Source organism: Melanotaenia boesemani, chromosome 22, assembly GCF_017639745.1.
Source record: "Melanotaenia boesemani isolate fMelBoe1 chromosome 22, fMelBoe1.pri, whole genome shotgun sequence".
NCBI classification, from domain to species: domain Eukaryota; kingdom Metazoa; phylum Chordata; class Actinopteri; order Atheriniformes; family Melanotaeniidae; genus Melanotaenia; species Melanotaenia boesemani.
Genome location: NC_055703.1, coordinates 20,041,688 through 20,054,014, shown reverse-complemented (window position 1 = coordinate 20,054,014; position 12,327 = coordinate 20,041,688). Strand labels below are relative to the sequence as shown.

General features: G+C 37.4%; 1 protein-coding gene across 1 annotated transcript in view; it reads right to left on the bottom strand.

Annotated features, from left to right (window-relative positions):
• lama2 (laminin, alpha 2) overlaps positions 1 to 12,327 on the bottom strand; it is a 177,301-nt gene that overhangs the window by 77,023 nt on the left and 87,951 nt on the right. Inside the window, exons 19-21 of the mRNA XM_041975323.1 lie at positions 10,018 to 10,145; positions 6,756 to 6,842; positions 1,476 to 1,687 (exon numbers count right to left, since the gene is read on the bottom strand). Of these exons, the coding sequence (XP_041831257.1) occupies positions 1,476 to 1,687; positions 6,756 to 6,842; positions 10,018 to 10,145 (427 nt within the window). The remainder of the gene's footprint in view (positions 1 to 1,475; positions 1,688 to 6,755; positions 6,843 to 10,017; positions 10,146 to 12,327) is intronic.

Below are 12,327 nucleotides of genomic sequence, written 5' to 3'. Positions count from 1 at the left end.
AGATGCAAGCAGCTGATCAGTACTCCAGGAGAGCAATAGATCAGGCTGATTAATCAATAGCCATTTAGCTGGGTGTAGAGGGGAAACAACTATGGAACAATGAACTATCAAATACACATTAATACCTTCTGTCAGCCTGTCTACCTGCTTTTGTGCTGCTCTGACAGTTTTATCTGTCTGTGGATCAGCCTGCCTGTCTCCTGTTCTGTGTGAGGTGTGTCTCCCTGCCTGTCTCACTGACTCTGCCTCTGTTTTTGTCAACACACAGGTTTTAATGAAGATTTTCAAAAACAAGTGCCATCTGTATGTCTGTATTCCCTGCCATCTCTCTGTATGCCTCTTGGTCCATCCCCCTCTTCTTTACAGGTATAGTTTTTACTCTCACATTTAAGCACAGCTGGCAGTCAGTGAGCTGCTCCGACATCACACCTCCCACTGGCACAGCTACTTGTCACCACACACATCCATGCTCCAGATGGTGTACCATCTACTCCATGTTTTAGTGAAAGAATAAAAAGGTATCATTTAAATCATTTCAGCTGCTGGCACTCGATAAAGATTCAATGAAAAGCAAATTGTATTTTCTCCTAATGAGTTTATTTTTCCTTTTAAATTATAAATATATTTTAAATTTAGACTATTTTATGTCGATCTTGGTGAGTAGCATTACACATATATCAATAGTTTTGTTTTTAATCATTTCATTGGTATTGCAAACCATAAGTCCTTCACTACATCATACAATGCCCATGTACACACCCATGTATTACTGCAAAACACTGTCTGAGCTACCAGCTGGGGATGCATGTGGAGGGAGAATGAGTGGATCCAACATGGGGCACAAATGTAAGTGTGAGACTGAGTGTGAACTCATGTAAATCTCCCAAACTGTTGAGGTAATTCTTTATTTTCACAGTTTTTATTTTCCAAAGTACCGCATCTTCTCGCACTGGAGAGTTGCATGCTGCTCATCTATTCATACTCCCTTTCTCAGCCTTTGGCAAAAGGCCCAAACAAACTCGCACTAATCAAAATCACACACAAAATCAACCCCTTCCCCTCTATATGCAAATACACTAGATCAGCATGTGCTGAAGTAAAGGTTAAGTGACACCATTGCTGCCTGAGAGTTTGTGTTGCAACACATAACCCTTTTAATATCCTTTAAGAAACTTTTGTTTATGAGAGTGCCTAGTGAAAAATAAAGCTACTTCAGACATGGTCGTTCCAGCTGCAGGCAGAGAGAAGAAGGAACTTGTGTTATTGTGTGGATGCTCCACACTCAGTTACACTAGTTAGTCATACTTTAGTAAGTATGCTACAGTATATGTACTGCTTTGATCACTAAAATTTGCTTATATGCTGGTTATAAGAAAAAATAAGGTTATCACTTCTTTAAAGCACAGCCCCCCACTACATTTTTTACAGTATGTCAATTTAATTTAATTTCTTTTTCATAAGGTTTTATAACTTACGTTGGCAGTTCTTTGCTGTGATAGCATCTCCATAGTAACCTTCAGCACAGCTTTCACAAGTCACGCCCCCATAACCCTGGCGACACCTCAGACACTGGCCTGTGACTGGATCACAGCAGCCAGGTATGGATAAGTCCAGGTTGTCACTGCATTCACAGGGCTTGCAGGAACCTCCTGGTATACCGGGCTGGCCGTAGTATCCGTTGGAACACCTGGAAAGCAACGGAGACTTAGAATGAATGATGAGGTTAAAGAGTAAACATAAAACACTGAGTGGGAAGATCAGCTGATAATGAAAGGAAGATAGCTTGGAATATTTTGAAAATGCAGTATTTTATATTTGGTATCAAAAGTAGCCAAGGTGTCAGATCAGCACAGAGCAAACATGCTGTCAAGGGATTTTTACCAGAATCTTCTAAATTTATAACTTTCAAAACTCACACTAAACGGAATACCATTACAGACTAAGATCAAATTAAAGTTATTCATGTTTTATGGAGCTTTAAAAATGGTGTGCATTTGTTCTGCAGAGACGTGCTCTTCTGCTGGTAATTTTCTTGTTTCTTCATATTTTTCTGTATTTTTCTTTTTCTTTTCTGTAAAAGTTTCAGCCTTGTAATAAATCAGGAAATTATGTTTTAGTTCTTATTTTTTGTCTTTTACTTCCTGAACAATCTTGAAATAATGTGTTCACAAGAACAAACCACTTAGCACATCTTCAAAATGATACTAATCCATCATACCAACATAAGAGTGATTATATAACTCATACAATTCTACACAGAGGGGGTTTAAAATACCTTCACATCTGATCACCATCTAAACTTTGAGCTTACAGGTCTTTTCAGTAAGATTTCATCCTATAATTCTCCCTTTCCCAATTGAAAGAGCTGGTAGTGCAATAATAACTGAAAACACAATGATTCTCTGTTTTTATGCAGCTAATATAACTGTACTACAAGTCTGCAACTGGAAAATTTACTGTTTTCTATAACTGATAACATAAAAGACCCACCATACAAACAAAAGGACTTGCCTTAATTCATCCATAAATACACAACAGCTTAAAGGGTAGACTCTAACCAAGCATTAAAAGGTGGTATAAATAAATGATCTATAACAGTATTCTAAATGGAGATTACAAAAACTAACTTCAGTTTTACCAACCCTGACCAGATTTTACTTATGTTTCCACATGTCTGCTCTTGGATTGTATGGCTCAGTTTTCCAAAAATTGCTCTTAGTGAAGGACAAGGACTCCTCGGCTTTATTTTCTTTTTACAATGTTTGGTTTTTAACGTTGTTCGTCTTTTAGGCTCTTTTGATTTGGGTAATAATTGGAGGGTGTTCAGATGCAGGAAAATATATTAACCTGAGAGTGCACCACCGTGACAACAGCCACTAAAACCAAATAAAGGGGACCAGCGCTGAAATAAAGCTCTACAGGCTGAGAAGGGAATTGAGATGAAAGAGGGGAGGGAGTGAGGCAGTAAGAGAGCAAAGGGAAGTAGATGAGAGAAGAGCAAGAGAGAGATAGAAAGGGGAAAGGTCTTCACATTGAAAGGAGAATTGAATTTAGAGAGGAGGAAAAAGAAAGGACAGAGAGAGGGAAAGAGTCAAGAGCAGCCATCCATTATTACCACTGACCCTCCTTGGTACTTAATAGAACTGGTTTATTAGCTTCTCTGTGCGTGTGTGTTTATGTCTCAGGAGTGTGTCTGCTTGTGTGTAGTTGGATGTGTTTTGCTACAAGTGCATTCTTCTAGCCAAGACAAGAATTGTACTGGAAGAAATCTTATTGATGGGAGAGCTGGGGAGGGTGTCTGAATACCAATTTTAAGTCCTCTATTCTGTTCTCCTCTATTCTTTCAGCATATGCATGTGCTTAAGCCTCAAGAGGAAGTGGAGGTATTTATAGTGGCATTATGAGAAAGTTTAACACCTGGTCAAAATCATCAGACTGTAGAGGGACAGAATGGTGAGCATAACTGGCACAAAATTACAGAAAAAGAGATGGTGGATCATAAAAGGTCTGTTCTTTTATTTTTAGTGGAATGAATGGAAAGACACACTCTCTGTCACTTGGATTTTTTAGAAGACCTGAAACAGTTTGAGATCCACATTTCAGGATATTTTTTTTTCTTCAAAGTTAAATTATTATTACTTTATCAATTAAAGTAAGACCTCAGTTTTAAACCAGCACAGTATGACCAGGGTAATTCTCTGTGCATTCAGTTTCATTAGTGATAAATGACAGATTTAGAACTGTCTGTGTATTTTGATCCATCTTATATCACTACTCGATATTGATTGCATAATCTCCTTTGATTCTTAATCATAGTTACTGAGTTTTAGATTGGGAACTTCCTGTCTTGAAATGGGATCATCATAAATGGGTCTATATGTCACTAACTCAAACAGGCCTGATTACTGAGGTTTCATGTTGAATCAGTCACACAGAGATGTTAACATTATTATCAATACATAAAACCATATAAACATGAACAATAATCATCATATCAGCAGTAACTTGGCACCGGCTCAATCCTCATGTAATTTCTACAACACCTTATATGCAGGACTAATTACATATGGACAAACTCTAATTAGCAGTGTATGACTCAGTGTTTTTGCTGACAAGCAGGTGCTTGTGGGGGCTTTCAGCTATATTTTAAAATGGATGTTTATGGACAGGAAATTGAAAAGCAAAATCACTTAGCAGCGAGTGGATAGTCTATTAGCATCGGATGAACAGAGGGGCTTATTTTGTTAAAGCCTGTAATATTGACAAATTGCCATATTACAATTAATTACCGTAAACAACAAAAACACTGCAAATAATGAAAAGGAATGCCAGGTAGAAGAAATCAATTAGACTAACAGAACAAAATAGAGCAACTGCTGATTACCTTTTTAATACTGTCATTAGTTATATAGCACTATTTCACATTAAATGCGCTCCTATGTGTCTTATGTTAGTGGACAAACAATCTTTCTACACTTCTCTTTTACTTAACGACTAGACATAGGAAGTCCTAGGAAGAATTTAGAGTGACCACTTGATCTAACATGGATGTCTTTGGACAGTGGAAGGAAGAACAGTGGGAGAGAACCCAAGCATATACAAGGAGAGCATGCAAACTCCACACAGAAAGGCCACCCCCAGGTTCCGACCTCCCCCCAGGTGAAGCTTGAATCAGTGACCTTCTTGCTGTGAGGATGCTGTGCTAACCACCACACCACCGTGCAAAACAAAAAATAAAATAAAAAAAAAAAAAAACTGATTTCACAAAATGAATCATACACATGGACACAGGAGGACAGAAGAGAGGTTAAAGCTAGAGTAGTTCAACTGTACTTTTCAGGTCTTCAGTCAGTGCGACACCATGTTGGCTGTCGACTGGATGGCAATGTAGTGAGGATGATACCCCGAGACAGAGTTAAAAAAAATGGGCTGACAATGAGTCAGTTTGCCTCTCTGTGGCAAATGAGGTTTATAAAAAGACTGAAAAGCAGACAGAGAGAGTCTGCTGTGGACAGCATGGCGAGGCATGCAGACTATGCAGGGCAGTGAGCTGAGGCTCAATCTTTACCGGCAGCAACAAATATAAACACCCTGGGTAACTGCAGCTGAACATCTATTTGGAGCACAATTCTCAATGTCTGAAATAACATTTAACCAACTTATGAGACCATTTTTAGCCTCTTTGCTTAATAAGGAAGCAGACTCCATGCACATTAATGGATGCACTAACAAATATATTTTACTTACTGTACTTTACTAATAAAACTTTTATTTTAGTTTGTTTTACCTAAACAAATTCAAGATAGTTATGCAAATAATATACCTTTAAAGTGCTGACTTTCAGCTTTAATTTGAGGTATTTACATCCAAGTTGGAGGGAAAGTATAGGAATTACAGCTCTTTAATATGTAGCTGCCTTTTTTTAAGGGCCCAAAAGTAATTGAACAGTTAATGCTGTTCCATGGGCTTCATGGGCTTTTCCCTCATGAGTCCATCATCCAGGCAGGTAAAAGGTCTGGAGTTGATTCCAGGTGTCACATTTGCATTTGTATGTTGCTGTGAGCCCACAACATGCAGTCAAACTAGTTTTCAGTGAATTTCAAATTGACCATATTTTGGCTAAAAAGAAGAAGAAGAAGAAAAAAAATTTGAAAAGTGACATATGTTTTTCTTGAAGCATACGAAAGAAGGACAACCAATGCCTGCATATATTGGACAATACCGTTATTTTAAATTGTAAGTCAGGAGCCTAACGATTGTGTCAGTGTGTCCCCATGCACAGCCCTTGTATGATGTCAGCACAGTCAGTAACCCCCAATAAATTTACTCTATACCATGTCCTAGTAAGGCCTCTTTCATTTAGGATTTAATTTCAAAGATAATTGATTTCTTAATGTTTAATAAACTGTTAAAGTTTTATATATCTACTATAAGAATTTAATAAAAAAGAAAAAAAAAACATGGCAGTCTGGCTATGTAAACTCTTTGAATAACTTAAAATATATAATCAGCAGCTTAGTAACTTCTATACCTCTACTCTTTGTGAATTAACAAATCTCTTAATAAATGCTGTATTATTTTTAATATTCATCATTTTAGACTTGATAGCTCAGTGGAAAATGAGAAACCCATGGAAGTTTGCAGGATGGGGCAGCATCTGCTTTATTACACATTTCTAAAGGCTAAACACCTGTCATGCCCCTTCCAGTGAGAAATTAAAACAACATTCAATGTGTCTACTCAACTAATTAAATCACACAAAACTGAGAATAAAAAGGCAATTCCATGTCTTTTAGCACTCTTGCCTCTCTGCTGGGTGAACCTTTTGTTACAAACAAAACAGTGTAGTGCATTTAGATGCTGTAAAAGCAATATTTACTCAGACTGCATTAGTACATAAATAAATGACAAGCATCCAGAGACAAAGACCTCTCATTAAACCTGGACTATGGACAGACAGCTGGATGAACAATGAGATGCAAATGAGTCATAATAGTTAATGGACAGCTCATTCCCTTTTCATTTGGTAGTGACCAACTAGAAGCATTTAACATGAACAATAATTACACTGTCCATTGGGCTCTCGGACATCTATTGACATTTTTAAATTAAATCAATTAAGGTACAAAAAAAAAAAAATGTAGTTTTTACCTCCAAGTAATTATTTAAAAGCAGTAAAAAACAAAACAGATTTGATTTCTGTAGAATGATGATAACAGGACTGTTTCTGTCAAAGTGTTTGGACTGTGTGTTACCTGTCGCATCGTGGTCCTGTGTAGCCAGCCTGACATTGGTCGCACAGCAACTCTCCTCCTTTACTTAAGTGGCAGGTGGGGCTAAAGCTGTTGTGGTTTCCATGACGATGTTGTTGCAATTGTTGAAGTTGTTGATGGAGTTGGTAGCGTTGTCCGAGTGTGGGGGAAGGCAGGAAGAGGAGGATGAAGAGAAGGCAGAGGCGGGTTAAGGCCATTGTGTATGTTTCTTCATACATACACACACACCTGTCTCCCTGCTGCCACTTTCTTGTTCTTACACTCTCTCACAGACACACTTATTGAACTTTTTTTTTTTCACACACACACAAACATGCATATAGTTTCACCCACTCCTCATTTTGAGAATGCTCGTCCTTGCTACAAACTGTTCACTAAATGAACTGTGTGAGCGAGAGAACCAAAGTAAAGTGATAGCACTTTACTCTTGTTCTGTCACCCTCCCACTTCCAAAAAACTATAGATAGTTCATCTGGCTCAGGTTCCAGGCCCCAGACTGACTCACTAGCTCACTGACTGGCTCATTAGGAGCTGGCTCACCCACTTACAGATAAAACTTGCTTACTGAGTGCATGTCAACAGCAAAAATATATATATTAAAAAAAAAATAACGAAGAAATTAGTTAACACTTGTCTAACAAAAATTGTATAACATTAGCTGTAATAATAAACTATTGAAGTTAAAGGGATGTACTTTTGCAATTTTTTATGACAAGATTACATCTACAAAAAAGAAAAAAGAAGCCCTATAAGCTACTGTTTACCTTAACCCTGTTAACCTCTATTTAAGAGGTATATTTGCTGTCACAATCAGAGGGCACTGTGGGTGAAATGATTTACTGTAAAGCAGAAAACTAAAGGAAAACTAAGAAAAAAAAGTACAAAATTCCAAGAACACATTAAAGCTCATTTCAGCATGACCTTACAATTCACAAAGTCTACATTTTGGTATCTTAAAGGCAAACCTTGGTTTCAGTGTAGAGCGATTGGACCAACAAATTCTTCAATCAAAACAACTAAATATGATATTTTTTCATGCTCTAAAATACGACCTACAGACATCCTATAAACCAGTCTTTCATAATCGTGGTCTTCAAGGTCCACTGGCCTGCATGCTCCTGATGTTTCCCTGCTTCTGCACGCCTGATACATATGACAGTGATATGACAACTCTAGTTGTATAGAGTATAGGAGCCATGTAACCTATACCTCCACCTCCAGACAACAGCTTGGTTTACTTGCTTTAATATGTGGAAACTTTCTTTTCTGCAGCCTTTCAAAAGACTGTCCCAGTCAGATGACATTCTATGGAAACACTCCTTTTTTGGTTTAGGCTATTGCACTGTTGGTTAGGTTAAGAAAAGATCATTGTAGTTTGGACTAAAATATTTACAACACCATCATTACCTAGATGGACACCATTTTGCTGGTAGCCTCGATAGCAAGCTAACACAATGACATTCTCATAAGTTGGTTGGCAGAAACACCACCAGGATGGGGTTAAGACTATTTGGTTAGGACAATGTCATGATCACCATTACCGTTTCCATGAAAAAAAACACACACAGGCCCTTTTCTGGGTGGGCAGTCTTGATTTTACAGTACGAGTCCCTAACTCCATAGTCATTACCCTGCAGTGGGTGCTGGTCGGCATGCTCAATCTGGAGCTACAAACCACCAACCCTCTGAGATAACATTTAACTTCTGTAAAATAAATCTAGTATATTTGGGATATAACAGCTTTAGTATTCGTTTCTCCAATGTGGCAGCATATCTTCTCCAATTTATTGTAGTTATTACAATGACTATAGCATAAGTGACACATCAAACCCTGCTGGAGGCAAACTGAACTATCCTTGCAAAGAAGAATCTGAAAGAGACATCTATGAAAATCTATATTACTAGTAAAAACATGACTGAAATAACCCTTTTTAATCATAAGTGTAAATACATGGAGAAACCCATAGCCTGGACTGATTTTCAATGATTCAGGGTAAATCACCATCTTGCTTCCCATGCAGACACAAATATAAATATCATTTTATCAGATGTTCATGAGAGCTTATTAGTGCTAACTGCTAGCTTTTTGACTGTCTTTATAAAACATAAGAGACAGCATGGCAATTTTTGAGGACTTTACTGTTGGTGTTAGGGGAAGTAAGGGAAGGAGAGTAGTGAGAGAGTTGTCTTTCTTTAGCTCGTATCATTTTGGAGTTGACGTGTCATGACTCCATGAAAATTCTCAGCTGCTGCTGCCTGTGTGTTTGTGCATCTGAGCCCATGTGTCCCCACGCTGATAACATGTAATGGAGCATCTCTCACTGGCTGTTAGGAAACAGTGCAGATTAATGTATGTGCATGAATATCATCTGGTTTCTGAACAAATTCTAGCAAAAAGGGATTGTTGGTTCTTCAGTCAAGTTTTGGTAGTATTCAATGAGTGAAGCACTTCCTAGTGAAGATATGGTCATCACAGGTCATTATGGCACAATAAGGCATCTGTATTTATATGCTTAGAATTATTTTATCCACCTATTGCCTTGTTGTCCAGTACCAGCTTCTTTAATGCAGGTCTGTTGCCCAGTGGTTGGGGATCCCTCACCTACCTACAGCATCACACTTCTTAATGAAGCATTAGGACATAAATGGGAGCCTTGAAGTGCCTCTAAACTGCCTTAGCAATGTTGCCAAGTTCAGTTCCTTCTATTAAACTTACAATTTTGTGTGCACATGATAAACTGTTATTGCAATATTATATCTAGCCTATTGGCTCATTTAGTAAATTTTATAACACCTTTACAATTTAATATATAGGATTGATTTGTATAGATATGTATTTTAATGTCTTTCAGAAAAAGTTTTATCTAAGCAGCTATGGTTTAAAGTTTTCGAATAAGAACAAGGGTATTGCAAAGAAGATTGAATTTCCCTAAAGACTCATGATAGGTTTGCATTATTATAGTATTTTTTGCTTATTTTGGGGTTTTATCTAGCTGAAATTATGTTGATTTTAATGTAGTCAATGACATTTCCATCGTACATTGATTCTTCTACCTGTGGTGATAATATTTCCATCATAATGTCACAACAATTATATCCCTACCTATAGTGATGAAGCATCTAACTGTGCCAGGAAAGGACAATTATGAGAAGATTATACTGAGCAAAAGAAAAAGGTGCTACAGAGTCAGAGAGACCAGAAGAGATTGTGTTGTCATGGCAGCATTGGGTATTCAGAACTTACTTGTTGCCTGGAAGATTTAGCGGGCAGGCGCAGGGCTGGCAGTCTGCAGGTGACCCATTGGTGGCATTGCCATAGTAACCAGGTAAGCAGGTGTCACAGTGTTCTCCAGCAGTTTTATGAGAGCAGTCCTATTGGAACCAAGAGGATATAAGCTCAGTTTACATCAGGAAATCAAGTTAATTTAGCCAAAGTTGTGTATTTCGTTAGTTTTATTGTCATGAGTTGTTTCTGCATATAAAGTAACTTGGACACAAATATATTTATGTATATTTGTAAAAAAAAGTAATTTCTTTTCTCACTCTGGATATGAGAAGCAGGCGTTGCTGCTAAACTATCAAAAACTTTAATGGAGGTGGAGAACTAAGCGGACAAGAAGGGTTTTAGCCTGTTCACCACTGTCATTGCTATGTGTATGCCAGAGACAAAGAGGAATCGGAGCCCAAATACTTGACAGGAAATAGATAATACTTATAAATTTAAGCAAGTAAATGTTTAACAATACAGTTTGCTTATTTGTAGTTTATAACTAAAGAAGTCTTTAAATTAAAAAAAAGAGCTAAGAATAGACATCTATATGTGATTAGTGTTATTTTTTAGGTTAAAAATTAAAATGCTAACAGTTTGGAGGGACTGAATAAAAAGAGCAGATGTAAACTGAAATGTTTGCTAAAGGAGGTCAACACAAATTACCTGACAAATAGTGTGTGAAGCAGGAATCTGTGAGTATCACATGTACAATTTTTGCTAAATCAGTCGAAATCTGCCAGACTTTAACTACCCTGACGTTGGGTGCTGCTTTCCTCATCACACAAGCTGCCTTTAAAGTTAATCAATTCACCTATTAAGCAACTTATTGATTGGATGTATAAATTTAAAACTTAGAGTTTACGTGTTTTCAAGGGATCATTGTATGAACGGTGAAATAAAAATTTAAAAAAACTGCGGAGCAAATCACACTTTGTTCTCTTCGATTGATTCATACCCATTTTCATTTGTTTTAGCAAGAGCAATGAGCAATTGTATGTTATTATAACATCTGTCTGTGTGACTTTGTCTGCTTGTATGGTAACAATGTTCCTTGTGTTTCCCTTCTCATATCCAATAACTTTGCTTTGCTGAAATACAACCTGGCACATGCTCACTGTAAAACAGACATCACTGCAGTCAGTCATTCAGCTGCAACCACAAATCACAGTCGTCTGGGAAGAGATGTTTGTATACATGTCTGCATTTGGGTTCTGTCATTGTGTATGCGGGACATGTATGTGTGGTTGTGAGTGAGGTAATGTCAAATAGTCTTGGAATGTGTGTGAGACAGCAAGCATCTCTACCGTCTATCTGTTGTCTTTTTCTGAATGCACATCTACCTTTGACACATCCCATCCTCCTCATCTATAATGAAACATTACATGGTAATACAAAATCCACAAGTCTTTGTGTGTGCTCAGTGTGTGTGTGCATACTGGTGTGGTGTGTATTGGCATGTGTGTGCATTGCGTCTGATGCCAAGTGACAGTATTAGCCTAAGGCAGTGGGTAGACTAGGGAGAGAATGTGTGGAGATGAGAGGGTTAACATGTACTTGTGTATGTGTGCTGTCTATGCATTATGCAGACATGTTTGTCATGTAATGTTTCTAATGACCACTAGGTGGCAAATCCGAAAGGCTTCATTGTCAAAGACAAAGTGATAAAACCTCATCTCAGTATATATTTCCATGTGTCAGCTTTTAACACATAAGGTCCAAGATGATGATATTGATGTAAATGATCAATATCAGTGTGCCATCAAAACTACTGCCATGACTACTAAGTTTTAAGGATGGAAAGTTACATAATGTTACTTTAAAATCAATTCAGAAAAAACAAAACGGGGATCCAAGTGAAGGGATGGTAAGACCAGATGTGTTCACTCATGCTTTTTCATGTCAGTTAAATGATGAGTTGCCACAGAGAAGACTGCTCTAACCTTTCACACTGCAATGCAGTAGTGTAACTGAGATTTGATAAAAGGTTCAAAAACTTTTCCATGTCTTTAGGGCAATCAATCTTGGTTGCAAAAAAAAAAAAAAGATTTGGTTTGACAACTGCACTGATCTGTTTACCCAACTTAAAAAAGAGCTGTCAAAAAACATACCTACATTTTTCACAGTATTGACTACAAAACAGAAAAAAGCATGCACTTAAACACAAAGTATTTAGTCATTACACAAAAAATATACTAAGACTTTTTTTGGCATACAGAACTGCAAAAATCTAATTCAAATATCAATATTGACCATTTCCCTCCAGTTTCAAAACAATATCTTATG